General features: G+C 42.2%; 1 protein-coding gene across 5 annotated transcripts in view; it reads right to left on the bottom strand.

The window, feature by feature from the left end:
• Msh3 (mutS homolog 3) overlaps nucleotides 1-22,584 on the bottom strand; it is a 160,734-nt gene that overhangs the window by 59,655 nt on the left and 78,495 nt on the right. For all 5 annotated transcript variants that reach the window (XM_057789597.1, XM_057789598.1, XM_057789600.1 and 2 more), the window contains exons 11-13: nucleotides 19,273-19,357; nucleotides 17,728-17,837; nucleotides 1,489-1,621 (exon numbers count right to left, since the gene is read on the bottom strand). In XM_057789597.1, the coding sequence (XP_057645580.1) occupies nucleotides 1,489-1,621; nucleotides 17,728-17,837; nucleotides 19,273-19,357 (328 nt within the window). The remainder of the gene's footprint in view (nucleotides 1-1,488; nucleotides 1,622-17,727; nucleotides 17,838-19,272; nucleotides 19,358-22,584) is intronic.

The raw sequence follows: 22,584 nt of genomic DNA, 5'->3' as shown, positions 1-22,584 counted from the left end.
GGAAGAAAAGAAAAATTATAAAATTCAAAGATAAATGGAGGGAAATAGGGGGGAAAATCATCCTGAGTAAAGTAACTCAGACCCAGAATGACAAATATGGATATCTTTACTTATATGTGGTTGTTAACTCTTCAGTCATTGATAAGGAAGCTACAATCCATATAATAAGAGGAAGAGAAAGGTAAGAGACAAGTAGGGACAGCTAAAACTAAGCCCATTTGAGGAGTTGCATGAAAACCCAATAAAGTAGAATCTTTCTAGAATATATACATATATGAAGGTGCTCTAAACAAAATCGCCAAATAATGGGGGAGACAGAGTCTCAAGTGGTCGTCTCTTGTCACCAAATGAAGCTTCCAGCACTGGGAATGGGTTATATCTAACCAAGTGCTCAGTCACGGTGGTCCCACAGACATAACCAAACAACCCAGGAAATTGCCAAAGTTATTGTTTGCTTTCCATTAACTGATGGTAAGGCCCTACTGCTGAAGGCAACACCTACAAACTCACTGAACATGGAGAAGTCAAGCCTTCACCCACCAGGTAATGGAACATAACTCTGGATACTACCAAAATAGAAGGGCAAACACCAAAACAGTTACAAACACTTTGGTTTATAATAGTAACCTCCCTGCTGGATACACTGTTGCAACTGTGGCACAAAGCTTATAGGAGCAGCCAATCAATAACTGATTTGAGTTAAGGCTCACTCCATGAGATGGAACCCATATCCAACTCTGCTTGGATGACCAAGAACCTGAGACTAGATAGGCCAGGTACCTAGAGAGAAACTAAATATTACTGTTATGTTAAAGAAAGCAGGAATAAAATGCCTCTTAGACCATTCTGCTATATGCATAGATTCATGCCTTGCTCAGCTATCATCAGAGAACAAGCTTCCTCCCGCAGCAGACAGGAACAAATACAGAGACTTGCAGCCAGACATTACACAGAGAGTGAGAAAACTCCAAATACCCAATCCTAAAAGGAATGTCTCCATCAAATCCCTCCCCTCAGGGCTAGAGAACTCTGTGGAAGAAGAGGCAGAACCTTGTTTGCCACTAATACTCTCAACACAGCCCACACCAACATCTTTTCCCTTGTTAGGTCAAAGGAGATTTTAAAACTTAAAAATTAAGTCTTCTCTTTCTCAAAAACACAGATCAAAGTACGTTTCTCATTTTGACAATGAGCTGTACTTAGAATATAAAACACAGTATCTTGCATTTTTTTAATTTGAATTTACTTAGGTTTTTTGCATTTTAGTAGAAGAAAGACTTCAGTATATGTTGCTGGAGTTTCAAAAAGTGCGAATACTTTTTACGAATGTTAACACTGGAACAACTTAATTTGTACGATTTAAGTTTCTGAGGTTACAGCTGTCTCTCATGCTCCCTACAAGCACTGAGAACCCCACACAGTTTTCCTCCAGGGCCTAGCATGAAGGGACGCTGTGAGTATCAGGAGGTTTGATTCTTTACCACTTACTTTCTTATGGTAAATGCTACATAGTCCTCTCTCGATGTCGGGTAATTTACGTAGGTGATTTTCTACCTGCTCAAACACACTGGATTCTGAATGCAGAACATCAGCTATTGCATCAAGTCGGGCGTTTATGTCCCTGTAAGAACAGAAAAACAGCAATGAGCAGATGTTAGGAATTCAGAGTATAGACATTGCCCACTCTAATGCCTAGGACTCTGTCACAGTCACTATCTAAGGAAGACGCTCCCATTCCATTTTCCCTGCCTCCTTCTATCATTTGGCTCAACACGCAGGTGCCATACAAGGAAAGTCTCTAGCTAAGTGTTAACAGAGATGCCTCATGAGGCAAATACACAGAATATACTTCCCAGCTCCGCTAAGATTAGTCATGATCAGATACTCAAGTTCTACTCATTGAAATGAGGATAGAAATGACGTATGTCACCTCTATGCCCAGGCTGATAAACCTCCTATGTCAGCTTCCACACTACTCTTTGTGCCTTTGCTCAGAACACTGCTACAAGCCACATGTTGACTCCACCCGCCTGGGATCGTGATTAGAGCCGAACGTCCTCTACTTCTACATCCGCTCTCAAACAAACTCCTGCAGTTGAAGCACTGAGACTCAGGATATGCTTGCTGTAATAGGCCTATTAAACAATAAGATGACTCGGTTATGGTGATAGTGGTGTTGAATGAGCATGTGTTGGCACAAATAGAGCCTAATCAAATATGCGGCACTATCAATAAAAAGTGTGGAGACTGTGATGTCACAAGACACCGGAAACCAGCATTGCAGGACTTCATCAATGGTGACGTACCCTGAGGGACGTTAGTCACGGGGGAAGGTGTGTGAAGGTTTTGTCAACTAAATGTACCCTCCATGAACTGTGGCCCAGTGAGTCCTATCGGACCAAAGGTCTACACTGAATAGCAAGGCCATCAGCGATTCTGAAGGCAGTGGTAAGTGTGTATTTCTTGTGGACACAGGCCCTCAATCAAATTTAAATGAATAAACCAGTGAATAAAAGAATGAAATGTTCTAGTGGAAACAGAAGCATCAGGCATTAAGTAAACACGGTGGGGGACTAGAGATGGACAGTTCTGTATTTAGGGGCACTTGTTGATCTTGCAGAAGATCTGGGTTCTGTTCCCAGCACGCATATGCAAGCTCACAACCATCCCTAACTTCACTCCCAGGTGGGAGTCTCGCACCCAAGACCAGCAGAGTGTCGATCCACATGCGGAAGAAGTCCGGTTCGACACAACTCAATAGCCAGTGTTGGTCCAAACCTCTAGAATCTGAACCAGGCAGTTTATTTTAGGTATATGTAAGTACAGCACAACTTGGGGAAAATCCTGGTGATAATTAACGCAATCACTTGTGTATGATAAAGCTGAGACATGGCTAAACTCTTTGTAAAGGACAAGTATTCTCTTTCATAAAGATGGGGTCTATAGATAGACTACATGTGACATCTTAAGGGTTTGGGGAAGGATCTGATGTGGTCTCAGTCATACAGATAGTGCAAAGGTCGCCAGGCTACAAGCCACCTCTGTTCCTGTTTGTAAAATACATGGGACAACTCCCACAAAGATGGATTCTATAGACTGACAGGAGAAGCGCTCAGCATAAGGGTCTGGAGAGGATGACTGAGATAAACATTAGAGTCTGGGGGAACCAGATACATCTGGCTACTACATAAGAGTTTAGGGGAGCCAGATACATCTGGCCACACAAAATAAGTGTCTGGGAGAGCCAGATACATCTGGCTACTACATAAGAATCTGGGGGTGACAGATACATCTGGCCATACAACATAAGAGTCTGGGGGAGTCAGATACATCTGGCCATACTACATAAGTCTAGGGGAGCCAGATACATCTGGCCATGCAACATAAGAGTCTGGGGGAGCCAGATACATTTCTCCATACAGACAGCAGAGGGTACTAACCACATTCATTTTCAGTCTTCTGGGTAGAAACAGATTACACATCTCTTTCTCTAAAGAGACAATCCTGCGTGTTCAACATTCTTGGTTTCCATAGTGCTTATCTGTGAGCACAAGGATCTCTGTGGCCCTGCAATCCTAGGGGATGTGATGCCACCCTTTGTCCTCTGCAGGTATCAGGCACACATGTGATGCACATATATTAATGCAAGAAAGTCATTCAAATAGATAAAGTAAATACATCTAACAATAAAAAGCAAACAGGTTGGTCTATGCTGTTATCCCACACACGGACGTAAAGGGCACACCTGACGTCGGGATCCTGCCTGAAGCAGTTTACTATTGGTGGAGAGAAGCTACCTTCATTACCCCGGCACTGATGCTGTGAATCGTGCCTTTCCATGGTGCGGTGCCACTACACTAACATCCCCACAACTTCAGGACCACAGCATCTCATTGCAGGATGCTCAGTAAACAGTTGTTCATTTCAATTCAACCTGATTCCCAAAGCTACAGACAAAGTAAATCAAAACGAGCAGAAAAAAACAAATCAAAGCCGTTTTGCATAGGACTGTTGTGCTAAAATAAATCAATGTTTTACTCTAACATTTACTCAAAATGCTACACAAATATGAAGTTTTACTTCAATAACTCATCCCCACAAAACTGAAAGACGACACCAATTGGATTAGATGGGGCTGACGCTACAGATGGCTTGGGGACAGACAGAAGAATGCCATCTGGGGATGTATCAGACAACCCGCACAGACAGCTATCCTGAAATTAAAGGGTTTTCAAATAGAGAAAGATAAGAGCAAATGACTTGAATAAAAATCTAAGCCAGTTTTACGAATTCTATCAGATAAATAATTAATAGACACAAGACCATAAGTTCCTTAAGAGACAAGAAATATGAAACTACGTTGGTTTTGACCTGCAAAACCACAAAGCAAGCAGCTTTGGGTCTAGCCTGGTGTCAGCACCGGCCAAAGCATGATGCTCACAATGAATCGTTTCGTATTAACCCAGCTTGTTCCAGCTCAGAGCATAAGAATTTGGGATAGGGAAGAAAATGACTTGAGTTTTATCCAGGCTCTGCCATTTATTATTTAGCCTCACCCTGGTTCCTCCAGCTAAAATATGTGAATAGCAATGACCCCTGACTTTTAGTGTTATTACAAAAAAATTCAGTAATACAATCCAAGTATTTAAGGCAGTGCCTGCAACACAATGATCATCCACTGAGTACTTGCAAATGTTACTGTCAGCTCTATTTTATTAGATAACACTGATGGAGGAAGGTCATTGGCTAATAAAGAAACTGCCTTGGCCCATTTGATTGGCCAGCCTTTAGGTGGGTGGAGTAAACAGAATAGAATGCTGGGAGGAAGAGGAAGTGAGCTCAGATGCAGGGCAGCTCCTCTCAGAGCCAGAAGCGATGAAGCAAGCCACCAGGTCAGACATGCTGAATCTTTCCTGGTAAGACTGATGCTACACAGATTATTAGAGATGGGTTGATTGGGATATGAGAATTAGCCAGTAAGGGCTAGAGCTAATGGGCCAAGCAGTGTTTAAAAGAATACAGTTTGTGTGTTGTTATTTCTGGTGTAAAGCTAGCCGTGCAGGAGCCGGGCAGGACGAAAAGCAGGCCCGCAGCTCCTACTACATACCACGAAGAATAGCATCAGCTCAAGCAAGGAGGTGCACACCTTTCATACAAGCATTTGGGAGGCAGAGGTCAGCGTGCTCTACAGAGTGGGTTCTAGGACAGCTAAGGCTATACAGAGAAACCCCATATTAAAAAGAAAAAACAACACAGGAACAAAATCAAAAACAAACAAAAAGAATAGCATGTGAAAGGAAGAAACCACATCAAAAAGGAAACTGGGAAATAATTGTAGACAGATCGGAAGGAACGCCCAGGAAAATGGATATTTCCTATAGAGTAAGTAAACAAAGGAGCCGGACCTGGAGCCCAAGGCACTGAGAATGGCAGGTGGCAGTGATTCGAAGGACTGTGCTGAGGTTGGTGAGGAGTTGCATTGAGAAAACATGTTACTACTAATTCAGATGCCTCTGTGGGAAGGGAGATAGAGAAAGGGTGCATGCTATTGCTTAGCACACATCTGTCAACAACTGGGTAGAAATAATTCCATTTTTATCTTCTTATGCAGAATGACATAAGGACATAAAATGCCAATGACAAAGAATGACTTCAAAGTTTTTAAAAATAAAACAATTCATATAATTTGAAAGTCTTTTTTATTAGAAGTAGTTACAAGACCTTCCAAGAAATTATAATAAAGCAATATGAGAGTCATGGGAACCATTATGTTAGTTCACCCAATGAGAGAGGGTGGATGAGTGTGACACACAGGAAGCAGCACTGGGATAATCATAAAGTGTCTTAGTTTTCTTTGCTGTCATTGTGATTAAAAAAAATACCCTGACAAAAGCAATATAGGGGAGAAAAAAACCTTATATGGCACACAATTCCAGGATAGAATTCGGCAGTGGGGGGAATCAAGATGATTGGAACTTGAATCAGCTAGTCACATCCACAGTCAAGAGCTAAGAGAATAAGGGTATTCGTGTTTCTGCCCAGCTCTTTCTCCAATCTTATAACATTCAGAACCCAAACCTAGGGAATGGTACTACGCACAGCAGCCAGGTCTTCCCACTCACCAAGATAATTCCCCACAGACAAGCCCATGGGCCAACCTAACCTAGAGGTCACCCATTGAGATCCTCTTCTTAGGCGATTCTAGATTATGGCAAGTTGACAACAGAAACAACCTCAGACCATATTATCCCAAGACGACCCACATTAGTGCCCCATTGGCTGTTCAATATTATACAACCTAAACCAAGGAAAAGAAGGTGTCTGAATCATTTCATTCCAGATGAGCTTGTAGTTCTATAAATGAGACAGTCCTCGTTAGCAATCAAAGGCCAAAGAACTACTTGGTGTCACTGAACTCCTTCACACTTACAGAAGAGCTGGTTGATGCTGTTAGTGTCACTCAAAACAGTGCACAAGGGCTACGACTACCGATGGAGCTGGAACCTACTGATTACTTTTGTGACGCTATCCCTGCAATGTAAACATGAGGTGAAACACAAACTCATCATTGGAATATTTGTTTGTGTTGTTATTCCTAATTTTTCACTAAAAGTTTTCCTTTAAATCTGAATGATCAAAATTAGAAAACTGATTATAAATACAAATACCCTGGTCATGTGATATGACTAAGATGAGTGTTTAATTTGCATTTCCCTAATCGCTAAGGAAGTTGAGCATGACCTTAAATGTCACTCGCTGAACATAGCGAACAATGAGGACTACTGAGAACTCAAGAACAATGGCAATGGGTTTTTGATCCTACTGCACGTACTGGCTTTGTGGGAGCCTAGGCAGTTTGGATGATCACCTTACTAGACCGGGATGGAGGTGGGTGGTCCTTGGACTTCCCACAGGGCAGGGAACCCTGATTGCTCTTAGGGCTGACGAGGGAGGGGGACTTGATTGGGAGAGGAGGAGGGAAATGGGAGGCGGTGGCAGGGAGGAGGCAGAAATCTTTAATAAATAAATAAATAAATTAATTAATTAAAATACAAATGAAATATCAAAAAAAAAGATGAGTGTTTAAATGGTCTTCTTGGGGACAGAGAAAAAGCTCAGTGGTTATGTGCATTTGTGTCTCTTCAGGAGGACCTGGGTTTGATTCCCAGCATCCTCATGGCTCACAATCATGCATAACTTCAGTTCAAGGTGAATCTCTCTTTGATCTCCAAGGGTATCAGGCATTCACACTCTACATATAATAAACACACACATAACACAGAGAGAGACAGAGAGAGACGGGGGACAGAACATTCATATACAAAGTAAAATGAATAATTTTTTTAAAAAAATAGCCTTCTACCAGAGGCATGAAGTCCTTTTCTAGGACTTAAGTATTATTACACTGACCAGTTTAGCTTTGCCTTTCACACACCCCACTCAGACACCTACAGAAGTCATAGAGCACTTGGAAAGCACCAATACAGAAGGTGGGAGGCGGCACAGCTGGAGCTGTGGAGTAGCTACTAAACCTTTTCCATAATGAACTTCTACTATATGGAAGGGGGGATTTTTAAAATTAACAATGATATGATAAAAATGGAATTATAAATGTTATGATCTAGGTACAATGGAACACGCGGAGGTGCATCTCGATTTAAGAGTCAGTGTTGAAAACAAAATAGAATTATGATGACTGTTTTTAATCTCTCCCCCACTCCATCCTTCTCCCTCTGTCTCATTTATTGCTGTTGTTCTTTTCAAGGGTCAGAGAGGACTTGCTGAGGACACCATTTTTCTAGATGAAGAACTATAAACAAATGACCAGGGGGAATGACCTAGGAAGGTGGGAAATGTGGCAGGCCAGAGCAGCACTGTGGCCTAAAAGCAGTGCAGCCACACAGCAGCTGTGACGCTAACTTGAGAAACAAGACTGAGGGGCTGGATGCTGGCTGAGGATAGTCAGAAAGCTGCTTCAGAAACTCAGGCAAGAACAGTCAAGGACCTAAGGCCATAGCTATGGGAAGGGAGAGAAGCAAACAGTGTCAATAAACAATTAAACAGTAGCTATCTGACATAGAAAAGTTTTTGTTATAAAAGTCACAAACTGGGAAATCCTCCTCTGACACTATGGAATAACCATCTTGAAAATCCCCACTAGCAAAAGCATAAGGCTGGGAAAAGATAGATCCAGAGGGCTGCGAAGCAGAGAGCCATGATCTCTACAGCCTCCCTGTTCTTCCTTCTCTGCTTCAGTGAATGCTGCCTGTTATGTCAGGCCATCAGAGCTGTTCTGAACCTCACTGAGATAACACTGAACTTGGATAACAAAGGAGAGGTGGACCCCAAGTTCTTGGTCCTGTGCCTGCCATGCACTTGAGGGACAGACACTAGCTATCATCCGTAGGCTCACTCTCGTCTTGTTAGTAGTCGTCACATTTCCCTTACCTTCGAAGGACACAGGTGTGAGGTCAGTGGCATTCAACCTCAGCGCTCAGGTATGCACTCACAACATGGATGAGAATAATTGATCCCATGGCTGTTTAGTAAACAACCATGAGCCCAGAGAAAGCGGTGTTGGCACAGGTGTGGAAAACTTTCACTATGTTGGAACCAATGATTTTGGGGGTCCCCTCTGTTAGGGGTTGCCTTTTCTAACCAACATATACTTTCTCTGTTAACATATAAGATAACATATACATAGTCACAGGAACATAACACTGACCCTCCTAAATTCCCAGGTCTTACTCTAGCTTAGTTCATTAAATAAAAGAGACTGTTTTGTTCACCCATACAGACAGCTTCTAACAGTTAAAGATGCTACTATTCTGAAAAGGGACAACCAGGACACTATCTACTCATCAGTAGAGCTTGCAGGCTCTCCTAATATCCCTGACTATCCCAAGTAAAACAAAAGGCAAGAAGTACAGGACCTAGATCTCACAAGGGATGACCTGAACACTCAGCCTCCTCTCTGCCATCCTCATAGCCGCCTGCAGATGGGTCATTTTATGACTGTGGCCAAATCAGTCCAAAACAAGGAATTTAACCGAGCCCTTCTACACGGATGGGCTTGGGTCTAAATTGGGCTTTCACCTGACTATTGGTGGTGGCAAAGGTGCAGTGGCAGCACTATTTTTAAATTTTTGCAATTTTTTTTTGTTTTGCTTTTACAAAATAAAGCAACACATGGGAAGTTTTCATTTCTCCTTTCATCAAGAACACAAATGACCAAAAATCCTGGCCTGGAGTATTAGCTGGTACAGTCACTTTAGAAACGAGTCTAGAGGTTCTTAAAAGTAGAAATAAAACTACCACATGACCAGTTGTATGACATCTGGGCAACACCCAAAGAAAAGTCTATCACACCATGCAGACACCAGCACAGCCATGTTCACTGCTGCTCTATTCACAACAGTAAGGAAAAACAAGTAGCCTGATGGACAGAAATGAACACGTGGTTCACACATACAATAGAGTTTGATTTAGCCACAGAGAAAAATGAAACTATAAAATTTGTAAGTAACCAAATGAAACTGCAAAAGAATTGAACTGAATGAGGTAGCTGGGCCCGTCTCGGCTGGATGCTAGCTTTACTTCTCCTTGCTTAATGTGGAGAACTGAGTACTTATGAAACCAGGAAACTGGGGGAAGGGATGTTTTAAGGGAGAGAGGATAGTAGAACACAGACAAAAATAAAGTATAAAGGAAGAAAACTGGGGAGGTGGAAAGTTTAAGCAGGTATTGAGAGACTGGATAAACAAGCAGGAATACAGGGAAAGATTAATCCAAATGGAGAATTGTAAAAAGGCAATATAGAAAGAAAACAACTATCTTGTAATCCAAATAAAAAAATACAAAAGAGAGGCTAAAGGGAGATAGATACCCTGCTCCTAGAAGCAATAATAACAAACTCCTGGTCCTTGCTGGTCCCTGTCCATGGTGCTAGTTGGGGTGGGGGAGGGAAGGGAGGGAACAATTAAGGCCTCTTGTCAGTACTCTTAATTACTGACTAGATTGAGAAGAAAAGACCCTTATTGCTGAGAGCACTGCAGATACAAAGCAATCAAGTTGGAACCAAGCTAGAAACTAACTCCCTACTAGATAGCTGCTGTGGGCAGTGCAGTGGGGCCAGGTCCACTGTCTTACCCAGCTGTGAAGCCCGTGAACCACAAAACCAGAGTGCCCGGCAAGAAGTATCTACCTGTGCAACAATGGCGTGAGTGCTGTAAGGTAGCCAACTGCTGCACTCCGGCTGGATCTGAGACCATTCCTCCACAGAGGCTTCTTCTCATCCGACACTTCCAGGTAACAGTCCTTCATGAAGGGAATTCAGAGCAGGGACTGATAGAGAAGCCATGGAAGACTGTTGCTTATTGGCTTGCTCTCCAGAGTTTGCTCAGCTGGCTCCCAAGACCACCATCCCAGAGGAGGCCGACCCACAGTGAGCAAGGCTCTCCTTCATCAGTCATCTGCCCCACAGGCTTGTCCACAGGCCAATCTAGTGAGGGTATCTTCTCAACTGAGTTCCCTCATCCAAAACAACTCTGGCTTGTGTCAAGCTGACATGAAACTAGCCAGCACATAACATGCCTGAGGAGGTCACAACACACTTTTCGGAGTGCATCCATTACTGACACATGGGCACATGTGAACCATCATGTGACCTATGTCCCCTTTCCCATTTCTACATTCCTGGAAGCGACCACTGCCCCAGTGCTAATAAACACCCCTACTGCTTTAGGTTTTATATTTTTATCCTCTTATCTGAACCCCTGAATCTGACAAGATATCACTGTTGTAAGGCTAAAGTAAGTGATAGCATTTTCATACTGATTTTTGATATTCCTCTATGCGCATATATGTAGATAGGATGATGCATGACTGGACAATTGGCGTTTTTGTTGTTGTTGCTTCTGCATTTTTACTACAGGAACAAGCACAGCTGTCTTCTGCCCATGACACTAGAAAGCACACTAATCCTTTGTAAATAGTATTTCATTTGACCTTCATAATAACGCTATGAGGTAGGCATGGTAATTCTTATTTTACAGGGGAAGAAACTGAGAGGTAGAAAACATGACAACATGTTCAACATGACGAAACTTCCTAAGGAAATCAGAGATTCAGGTCTCACAGCACTGTGCTTTAAACATTTACCTACGAGCTTGGCTAGACGGCCTTGGATAACTAACCAGTCTCCATTTTCCTTATCTATAAAAAGAAGGATCAACGGACTCTGAAGATGGTTGGAAATTAAGAGATAATCTGGGTCAGGGGATAGATGAGCTACCCACTCCACCATTTTCTTTCTCTTGATCCTTTTGCGAACCTCAAGGTGCAGAGCTGTCCCAAGAGCACTTGCCCTGTCTGCACAGACCACAGCTCCTCAGTCCACTCCTCTTCGCTGCTTTTCTTCTTTAAGTGTTACATTTGGACTTCGAATGTAAAAAAAAGGGGAAAAAAAAAGACCTTTGTTTCTTTCTATGCAATACCTTTTAAAAATCTACTTTTAAAAATTTATGTATAAATGATTCTCTTTCATTCTTAAAAATCAATCTAACCCTTTTCGTAAATATCTCATCTAAAGAGCTACAACGAAGATGCTTTTCAAAGAGAAGACGGGCAGTGATGTTTCAGGGCGATGAGCCACAGACATGACAGTGCAAGAACGAATACAACTCACAAAACTCAGCGCCTCCTCACAGTCTCACCGCAGATAACCAGTCCGTGCGAGAAAGACTTAAATGGCGGTACATCCAATCCACCCATGCCAAATGGGAAAATTAGAGCCTATTTGCTATTGGTTGAATTATATGTTCCCTTTGAAAGAGAGGGAGTAGGGGGAGAGTGGGGAGATTGATTTTGAAATCTTAGTTCTCAGAGCTTCATGTGGAAACAGGGTTGGTCTGTAAACAGCTGTGCTGAGGGCATCTTAATTAAAAGGACACCAGGAGAAGAGATGCACACCAGCAGAACACCATCAAATCCTGAAGGCAGCCATCAAGAAGATGCAGTCAAAAGCCAAGAGAAGCAGTGTACCAGCAAATTGCCAAAAGTTAGGAACAAGGCATGGGACCAACTCTCATGGACCTCCGAGAATCAGCTCATATAGCACTGACACCTTCGTCTTTGGCTTCTAGCCTAGAAATCACATGACTAAAATAATGGAGCACATGGTACTATCCCAGGAGCCCTAGCAAGCTTACAAGCCATCGACACCACCTGTGTGGAGTTCAGCTTCTACAAGTATGACCTCAAATAGCTTCCAAATGTTGCTGAGAAAAATCAAACCAACCCACTCAGATGTACTCAGAGGAGTACATCTCCCATTACATTTAAAAGCGGACAGTGCTTTCTTCTCTTACCAGCCTGGCTTTTCTACACAGCTTTGAGAGTCAGTTAGTTCTACCATGATGCCACCGGAGGTTTGGCAAGAATGCAAGATGCTGCCACACTGTGTTAAAGTACAATGTTTTCATTTTTGGCTAAACAAATACTCCAATATAAGGGAAAAACAATTTCTCCTAGCAAACTTTATAACATTAAAGCAGGAACCAGATAAAGGAAAACCTTTATCTTTTGTCTAAAGATTTCTCTAAAATCAATTTTCTTAGGAAAGTGAGTTTCCGACTGGGTGGTGGTGGTACACGCCTTTAATCCCAGCTACAGAGAAGCCCTGTCTCAAAACAACAAAAAAACAAAAAAAAAAGAAAAGAAAAGAAAAAAAAGAAAGAAAGAAAAGAAAAGTGAGTTTCTTCTGTAGCTTTGGAGCCTGTCCTAGAACTAGCGCTATAGACCAGGCTGGCTTCAAACAAACAGAGACCCACCTGTCTCTGCCTCCCAAGGGCTGGGATTAAAGGCGTGCACCGCCACCACCCAGCTGCATCCTAAAATTTTTAAGTGGCATACTTTAGTCATAAAACAAAACAAAGATACTATATGCTATCAAAAGCTCACAAAATGAATATAATTTATAATGGATAATAATAAGCACTATAACATATATATTAGGATAAGAAAATATTTTAATTTTTTAAAGCTGATACCTAATGTATAGAGTCAATTAACTATGTAGAAAGTAGAGGAAAAGGGAAGAACATTCTAGCTAAACAAACTATCAAGTATCAAGACCACAAGATGAAGAAAAACTTCTAGACACCCCAGCACCACAGGTAGACACATGTCAAGGAACAGACAAGTGCAGGCAGATGAAACAGCCATGCCCAAAACTTCTGATTTTATTTGAAGCATAATGGAAATCTAACTATTGTAGTTGGATTTTTCTTTGGGTCACCAGCTCCCAAAAAACAACATGGAGACTTACTATTAATTATGAAAGTTTGGTCTTAGCTTAAGTTTGTCCCACTAGCTCTTATAAGTTAAAATATTTTTATTAATATACATTCTATCATATTGTTTTTATCCCTCTCTCATTCTGTGTATCCAACTCCTTCCATGTCTCCATGGTGTCTCCTGTGTGCCTCATTTATCCTTTTCCTCTCTCTGCCCAGAAGTCCCGCCTATCTCTCCTGTCTAGATATTGGCTGTTTAGTTTTTTATTACACTACTCAGAGCAATACCTCTTCACAGTGCACAAATATCCCAGAACAAACTGTGTCAGGGCTAAGTGTATGGTTCAGTATAAGAGAAGCAAAGCAATTACTTAACATCTCACAAGGCCCCAGGTTTGAACCCCAGCAGGGGAAACCAAGTCACTATTTCATTAAATTAATTCTTTACCTCCAATCTGCTTTGTAGATCCAACTAGAATCTTTCCTGAAGCTCACATGTGCTAGCATGTGTATGGGTCTGGTATGTCATCAGCATATGGGTCACAGGCCACAGTCTGATAAGCTATCTGAAGTCACAGCCACAGATAAGTTCGTGAAGCAGGGAATTTCAGCATGTGAGGTACAGGCAGAAAGGGGCACTCACAGAGGAAACACTTTTTAATTTACTTATTTTTACACCTTTAGATGCCTTTATTTTATGTGTACCAGTGTTTACCCTGCATGTATGTATGTGGACCTGTATGTCCGGTACATATGGAGGTCAGAAGAAGTTATGGGTGGTTGTGAGCCACCGTATAGGCACTGGAAATGGAACTAGGTCCTCTATGAGAGCAGCAAGTGCTTTAGACCTCAAGTCATCTTTCCAGTCCTTGCTTAATGTTTTAACACAGCACTCCACTAAGTCTTGAGCACATTTTTTGGCAGTGCTGAGGCAAAAGGAATAATCATAAAGTAGACCAATCTAAAGATGGAATCTTAAAAAAGAATGCAATATAAATTATTTAACTTTTAAAAAGCATTGGACCTCATGGCTTACAACAAGCCATCCATTTATAAGAAGCAGGGAAATGACTCTGAAGAATCTTCTTGCTTAAAATCAGCAGACCTGATTTAAAAAAAAAAAAAAAACCCTCCAAGAGGGACCTTTTATAGGAAACAGTGTGACAATGTCAGTAAGCATAAATCCCATCTTGAAAGCTGAAGTGAGCACATGATCAGTCAATAGAGCCAAAGTCATTTCTGCCTCTTTAACTGATGCACATTTCTGCACCAAAGAGGCCATTTGAAGAAATAAACTGTGCTGAGGGCAGAAAGTCCTTCGAATATAAACACCTGGTTCTGAATTTATGAGCTCTCTGTTTGCCCTGAGAGCTAGAGCCAACCATCTAAAAGTACAGAGAGACATCTAAGAGGATTCACAGATGACTAGCAAACCACGGGACTCCACACAACACTGGGAAACTTGCCTCATCCTGTGTGCCCCTCACCAGCCATGACTGGTCCTGTGATCTTAAGACAGATGAAAGCCAGACCCTCCCTAACATGTAGCATCGATTTCAGAGATGGACTCTAAGCTGATAGGATCAGCAAGACACTGGCACTAGTGTTTTGAAAAGGAGAGAACGGTAAGAAACAGCTGAGCCCCTGGCTACTCAGCTGGTCTGTCTCTAATCGTTCTCTTGGCATCATTAAAATTTAGCTGAAATTCCCTTTAAAATGCACTATAATGGATTAAGAGAATAAAAGTTTTTAAACAATGACCTAAATTAAAAGAAGACTGCGTGTGGTTTTCTGATGTGTTAAGCCAGCACAGCGCTTGCACTTGGAGCACCAGTGTTCAGTCCGTACCGCGCTTGTCATCCAAGCTTGAGGACCCGAGTTCAATCCTCAGAACTCAGACAGAAGAACTGGCACAGTGCTGGGGAGGCAGAGACAGGTGGACCTCTGGGGCTCACTGGGAAGCCAGCATGGCAATTTGATGATCTCTAGAACATTCAGAGAGGCTATCTCGAATGACTGATAGATAGACCGTCCCTGAGGAAAAGTCTCTGGCCTCCAGATACACACACAAACCTGTCAATACACACCAAAACAGTAAAGAAGGGAAGGAAGGAGAGGAGGGGAAATAGGGACAAAAAAGAAAAGAAAGAAAATGAGTGAGCATCAGGGCTGGAGAGATGGCTTCGTAGGTGATGGCATTAACTGACCTCCCTTCCAGAAGCCTGATGGTGGAAGGAGAGAACTTGACTCCTGCAAGTTATCTTCTGACCTCTACATTCAAGCAAGTGGCATACACATATATAAAATAAAGAAATATAAAAAATAAAATTAGATAAATAAAAATTTAAATTTAAAAATCATCGAGTATTAGTGTTGGGTAAGTGGCACACCTTCCTTTAGCCTTTCTAGAAAAGCAGGATTCCAAATGAAACAGAATTCAAGCCCCGAAGAATAGAAAACATGGTCTATTGACTTTATCTCAAATTAATTCGTTTTTTGTTTTGTTTTATTTTTATGAGACAGGGTTTCTCTGTAGCTTTGGAGCCTGTCCTGGAACTAGCTCTTACAGACCAGGCTGGCCTCAAACTCAGAGGTCTGCCTGCCTCTGCCTCCCGAGTGCTGGTATTAAAGGCGTGCACCACCACTATCTGACCCTCAAGTTAATTCTTGTTATACACACAAAAACAAAACAAAGTTAGAAATAAGTATGTTTAACTTACAGGGAAAAGTCTCCTAGAGAGCGTCTTTCTGTCTGGTGAGAACCAAGGTGTGGAGGGTGGTTTCCCTGCAGCCACAGGCTAATACCCTACATCCTTGTCCACAGAGTGGTAGCACAAGGCTACCCCCCTCCTCTGGAAGACGTTCAGATTCATCTGAATGTGAAACTAAAGATGACACCCACTTTAGGGGTTTCTTCTCTACCTCATAAATTCCCCACATCTTGCAGAAGTTAAAGCAATAGAGCAGACCTGAAGTGACCGGTCATGATCAACAATGTCTTAGCACGTATATGACTGAAGACAGTGAAGTCATCCTCAGGTAACATGGAGCTAATAATACTGAGATGTGAGGCTCAATAGAGAAAGAGATGGCTCAGTAGATGAGAGTCCTTGCTGTCCTCACAGAGGACCTGAATTCAGTTTCCAGCACCCATGTCAGCCAGCTCCCAACTGCTTAAGGGATTCTGGAGGCCCTTTTCTGGCCTTGATGGGCACCTGTTCTCTCTCTCTCACACACACAGACACACAAATAAAAATAAAATTTAAAAATTATACAGAGAATTGCAAGGTGCAAAGAAGCGCTCCCCACCAGGTACCTGTTATGAGGTCAGAGAGCGCGAGCGGTAGGTAGAATTACTGCTTTCCCATGACAGCACCGCCAAGGCTCCCAGGACAGACTCGCTGAGCACACACATCACACAGCAATTCTGCTCTTTACAGCTACGCCTTAGTGTGTGGTCAGTCACTCTGGTGAGAGCTCAGGACAGGGTGGGGCCTGCTCATGATCTAGGCTCACTACAGGGCTTAGCTGCTCATTACTACTATGGGGTATGAGATGCTTTCAAGGCCTGTTCCCTCATTCCGAGGACCCACGTAGGGAGGGGGTTTGAGTATGGAATACTGGCACATAGTAAGAGTCTAATAACTAAAAGCATACACTCAGTAAACACGACTGAACACCTGCCATGGGGCAAGCACAGTTCCAAGAAGGAGTTCCCACATTTACCTTCATATCTGGGGAACCTAAGATACCCAGCTCCCCATTCATAACATAGACCAATTCAATCGAGTCGGCAGGGTTGACACAAGCGTTGCGATGGAGATCCCAGAACATTCTGATGTGCAGAGACAGGGACACTGCTAGTGGAGGCACTGGATTCAAGCACCTTCCCAGAAGGACCTTCACATCTGCCGACTCTACTTCCAAAAATACTTGGATTTCACCAGAAAAACTGACCCTGCTTCAGCTCGAGCCCTCAACACTTCTCTGTGCTCATGAGAGCTTCGCCAGCAATGCCGTGTAGTGCCCTCTACAAGGGCAACTCTGATCACAGCCCACTGGGCTAAGATAACTCTCCCCAGCTAGCAGCCTCTAAGCCTCACCTTCGAAATCCTCCACAGAATGCATGAGCCATTGCGCTCCCTTCTGGCAGTACACCCTTACACTGCTGCTGCCAAACCAACTGGACTATCCCCAGCAATGCCCATGGCTGTTGATCTGCAAGCAGGCTTGCTCTTGACTGGTGTGGGGATGGGGCTGGCTCTGTGTATTATCAGACAGTCCACTGTCAGTCATAAAATACAATTATCTCAAATTTAAGACGGTGAGCTTGTTAGCCATGGTAACAACTTTAGTTTCAAAGCTAATATACTTTTGATTTCACAATTTTATGTTCACAGTTTAAACACATACACAAAGAAAATCCTTTCACCTTAATTTAAGCAATGGTTGGGTCACCCACTTCTTTAACTTCCTTCTCCCAAACGAGGTTTTCGTGTGGTCTAAAACCCAAAGCAAACTCCCTCTGGTCTTCATATCAGTCTGAAAAAGATCAGAAAACAAGTTTTCTTCAATTATAGATTACAATATAATACAGTATTATATTTATGTTGCTGTTTACATGCCCTAGTTAGTCCACCTATTCTAGTTGGTTTTCAGTGTTGTGATTGAACAGAGGGCTTTTTGCATGCCAGGTAACTGTTACACCACTAAGCATCCTCAGCCCTCCTGATTTTAAACATCACAGATGCCCAGTATAAACGCTACTCATAAGAAGTGCTCTCTAGTGTGAGGAAGGACCTCACCTGTTCACACAAGAGAAAATATAAATATATCCTATTTAAAGAGAAGAGAGTGTGTAGCTTTGGGTTAACTGTGAGTAAACTATTCTGAGGCCTCTGTTGATGAGGCCACAGGTAGACTGCAGAGGTAAGTAGAGGCCATTAGTTCTCCACTTCTGTCTGTTAGAACCCACACCTTGACCTGGAAGGGGCTCTCAGACACAGCTGGATGGCAGATGACTCCGCCTCAGGAACTGGAATAGAGAACTGACCTTAGGAACTGGAATAGAGAATTGACAGAAACAAGGAGAAAGGAGGGCTGTGTCCACAGGCTATGTAGGGAACTCCTGCAGCCATGGGACAAACTCTCACCCTACTTCCTGCTTCCTCTCGAGAGCTGCTGTGCAGGGCCAGGGAGAGACATCTACAACAGAATTCAGGGGGCACAGCACCTCCACCACAGAAGGAAGACAGACAAAAATGTTCCTCAAGAAAAAAGAGCTGAACTGCATAGGAAGATGAGGAAATAATAAGAATCAAACTCAAGAATCAAAAAATAAACCAGTATTTACATGGGCGTAGTAATGAGTACTTGGAAGAGCCTCAAAGCACTTCACGTAGAAAATTCTCCACTCCTTCACCAAGTGATCTAGAATTAGTGTTTTATTTTATCTGGAATTACATTTTATTTCTTTATAATTTTGTTAAAACACTAGTTTATATTTCAGTTTTCCTAGTAAGAATATAAAAATGAAAGCAATAACCTGAATGTTTCCATTATGGTCTTAATTTATTAAGAAAGGGCAGTAAGTGATGATGTAATGATGGGAGCTTGTGAGATGGGACCCTAAGCATCTTAAAGTCAAGGAGAGTATCACAACAGCTTGTTTAATATGCAAATAATGGAATAAGAGGGCAGACAGTAACAAGAAGTTAAATGTGTGTAGGAAAAACATTTGCCAATTGGATGAAGACAAGCACTTCATATTAATTTTCAAAGACAGCACCCATTCTAAGAAACAGCAGAATGCTATGTCCTTCAATTGCTAAAAACAATAGACCTACAGTCTGTCCACCCCATATGGTGCTACAGTCAAGAGACACCCAGGTGACAGACAGCCCTCTGCCTGGCTCCCACCTCCCTTATTTACTTCCTGCAAATCATTTTAATCAACCAGCTCTCCTGTCATCCTGACCTGATTCTGTAGGATTTCCAGATTCCTTAACGTTGTTCCATTAATTCTCATAAATTCCGTTCCGCTTGACAGTTGCTTAAAATTCCTGAAAAAGATGAAATGTAACAAGTCTACAGGTGAGCACATACATCTTAAAGAAGTGCAGGATACTGTCTTCCACGGTGCCACTGCTGTGACACCAAAGGCAAGAACACAGAAGGGGAGGGGAGGGGACAGCGTTTCATGTTTGTTCACATCTCCAGGAACAGAAACAGACTTTTATCACTGGCAGAAGACACGGTGGCTTCTTCAAGCAAAACTATGCAATTAGCCACAAAAATTTGTCAACACACCTAAGACCTCCCTTATTCTCTAGCATGAGATCATCTTAAACTCTCTTACCCACATTCTAAAGTGTACAACAAATGTTACTTACGCTATAATTAACAATACATATTAACGTGGGCAATGTTTAGTGAGTGTAAAACAGAAAAGAAGCAAAAGTCATTTCTTCAAACACAGTTAAAGGATTCTTACATTCCTAATGTTCCTGAAAGTACCAGAAAAACTTAACAATTTCATATTAACCTTGATAACTGATTTTCTTTTTTCTTTTCTTTTTTTTCTTTTTTCCTTTCTCTGTAGCTTTGGAGCCTGTCCTAGCTCTGGAGACCAGGTTGGCCTCGAACATAAAGAGATCCAACTATCTCTGCCCCAGGAGCACTGGGATTAAAGGTGTGTGCCACCGCCGCCCAGCCTTGATAGCCGATTTTAAAACACGCGTACAGTTCTAATCCACACAGAGAAGTATTAATCAACACACTGCTAATACAATTTCCCTTATCAGCGAACCCAGCAGCGTTAGAACTCATCATCTGCCAGCTTGCTTTGCTTGTTTTTGTGTCAGCTTCACTACGTAGCCCAACCTGGGCTCAAATTTGTGATCTTTGCCTCTGTCGCCCAAGCACTGTGATGACAAACATGTGCCCCACACCTCATACTGATGGCTTGAGTTTAAGGGGAGAAGAGTAATGCTGAGTGATTAAACTACATAGCGGGAGTGTGTCCATATTTACACCACATCCTCACCTCACTTCTGGGGGTAAATAAACTCCAATTTCCCAAGCCATCTACAGAAACAAGCCCTCACCCAGGAATACAGAGAATGGTTCTACTAAAGCCAAGAGCCCTGGGAAAGAGAACTGACCTATCGCTTACTAGGAGCAATTCACCTACCTTTCAAAAGTTGAGAGCTCATTGATCAGAGGACAACCACCCTAAAGCTGACAGCACATGTGTGTAGCCTTTTCTCCCTCCGCATAAGCTAATTTTCTTGAAATACAGTAATTCGGATCACAACTACACCATCCTTAATGGACCTAAACTCCCTGGAGGCAAGATTACCAGGCTAGCCCACTTATCTTCTGCTACCACAAGGTAGGGAAGCACAGTTGCTTAGTGAATGTCTCCACCTTCCTAAAGGAAAGCTGCTTAGGTTTGATCCCTTTGAGTCAGAAAGCCCCAGAAATGTCTGAAGCCCCCAAGCATAGCTATAAATCATAAAACATCACTGACAGGAAGACTCAATTAGGCAGTGTTCGACTGTATAGTTAACAGGTGTTAATGCAAATTCACAGTCAAAGATCCAAATCAGAAGGGCTGGCAGCCTGATTCTGCATTGGTGCCTAACCAGCTGCTCATCTGTTTAGAAATGGAGCCAGCCATAATGCTTCCTGCCCTGACAGGCTTCACTAACTACACCCTAGCACCAGTCAGTTAACATGTGGTGCCCTAATCAGACACAGATCCTTAATAGGTGCTTAGTTACTACCCCAGTCATGTGGATTGCTATAACAAAACACCGTAGGCTTGGAAATCTGTAAACAAGAGAAGTTTACTGCTCACAGTTCTGGGGCCTGCAAGTTAAATACCATGGATCCAATGAATCTACAGTCCGCAAAGGTCTGTTAACACCTCACAGTGCAGCCGGGGTCCACGAGCCTCTTTATAAAATCACTAAATGGCATCTTCACCTCCTGAGTGCCTCCCCTGTCAACAACACCACACTGATAAGGAAGAGATTGATAATTCGAATCTGAGGTTATGGAGTTGGCATAAGAAAGACTACGAAGGAAGCTATAATGCAGCATCTTGGGTTGATCCATCACTCAACACAAAGAACAAAAAATAATTTTGTACCGGTGGAAAAAAAATTAAATGAAAATGTATGGAAGATTCAAAAATATTCCTCAGTTGCCCACACCCTCATATGAGCAATATAATAATCCCATGAACACAAAGTCTATATACCCCAAGAGATGAGATTTGAGGTGTAGGAGTCTAGAAGCGCCCTCTGGTCCACTAGCTATCTTGACCCTAACAGTGAAACGCTGCTCCTACCATTTGATATTCAAGGGAACCAGGTAAGTACCATGTTGTCACAAAACAAAAAGAGTAAAAGAACAAGAAAATTGTAAAGCTTTCTCAATACCTACCTACCAAGAAGTATCTAGGAATGTGGCGGAATTTGGTTGGACAAGGGATCAGGAAGTGGGCTTGGAGGCTACATCTGCATATAACTACTGGAGTCTTTCAATACCAACAATATGAGAAAAGATGAACCACCAAATGGCTGTTTTAGTTCACAATGCCAAATCTGCCTATCCCAATATTGATGTGTTAAGTACATGCAATTGTGTTTGGTTGGTTGGTCATGGGCTTTTTGTTGCAGTTTTTCTTTTTGTTGTAATTGAAGAAGAAATTTAAATTTCAAATTGGATGCACTAAAAAGCCAACATCTCTACTGACTTAAATAAGATACCAACCAGTGGCAATCCTCAGCCAAACTGATTCCTAAAGCACGAAAATACAGCATTAAGGACTTGCTGTGCTCTGGGAATTTCTCAAATGTGGGGGTGGGGAGAATTCTGGGGTGGAGCTTGACTATTTCTTCCAAATACAAAGGAAATTTCCTTCTTGCCACTGCCTGTTTCCAGGGGGAAATTCTATACATTTTGAAGATTTTATCTGCTAGCATCTTCAGGTACTCAACAGTATATCATATATAATCACTGGTCTAAAATATTCAAGCAATTCTGAATTATTTATACTCACAGAAGATGCCAAAGTATGTGTGCTTCAATATGAGCCTCATAAGCAATATCTAACCAGAGCTCACGCTGTGTGAATCTGGACAGAAATGTTATGAGCCATATGGGAAAAGACTTCATTAATATTTCAGCAACAAAAATATACAGGGTGTTCTCTGTCCTCGAGCTTTATAAGAGGGGAAAAACAACATTGGCAAAACTTGCTGAGGTGATGTGCGGATTT

The sequence above is a fragment of the Chionomys nivalis genome, chromosome 15, assembly GCF_950005125.1.
Source record: "Chionomys nivalis chromosome 15, mChiNiv1.1, whole genome shotgun sequence".
NCBI classification, from domain to species: domain Eukaryota; kingdom Metazoa; phylum Chordata; class Mammalia; order Rodentia; family Cricetidae; genus Chionomys; species Chionomys nivalis.
Note: the sequence above shows the minus strand (reverse complement) of the source record. Positions and strands in the feature narration are given on the sequence as shown.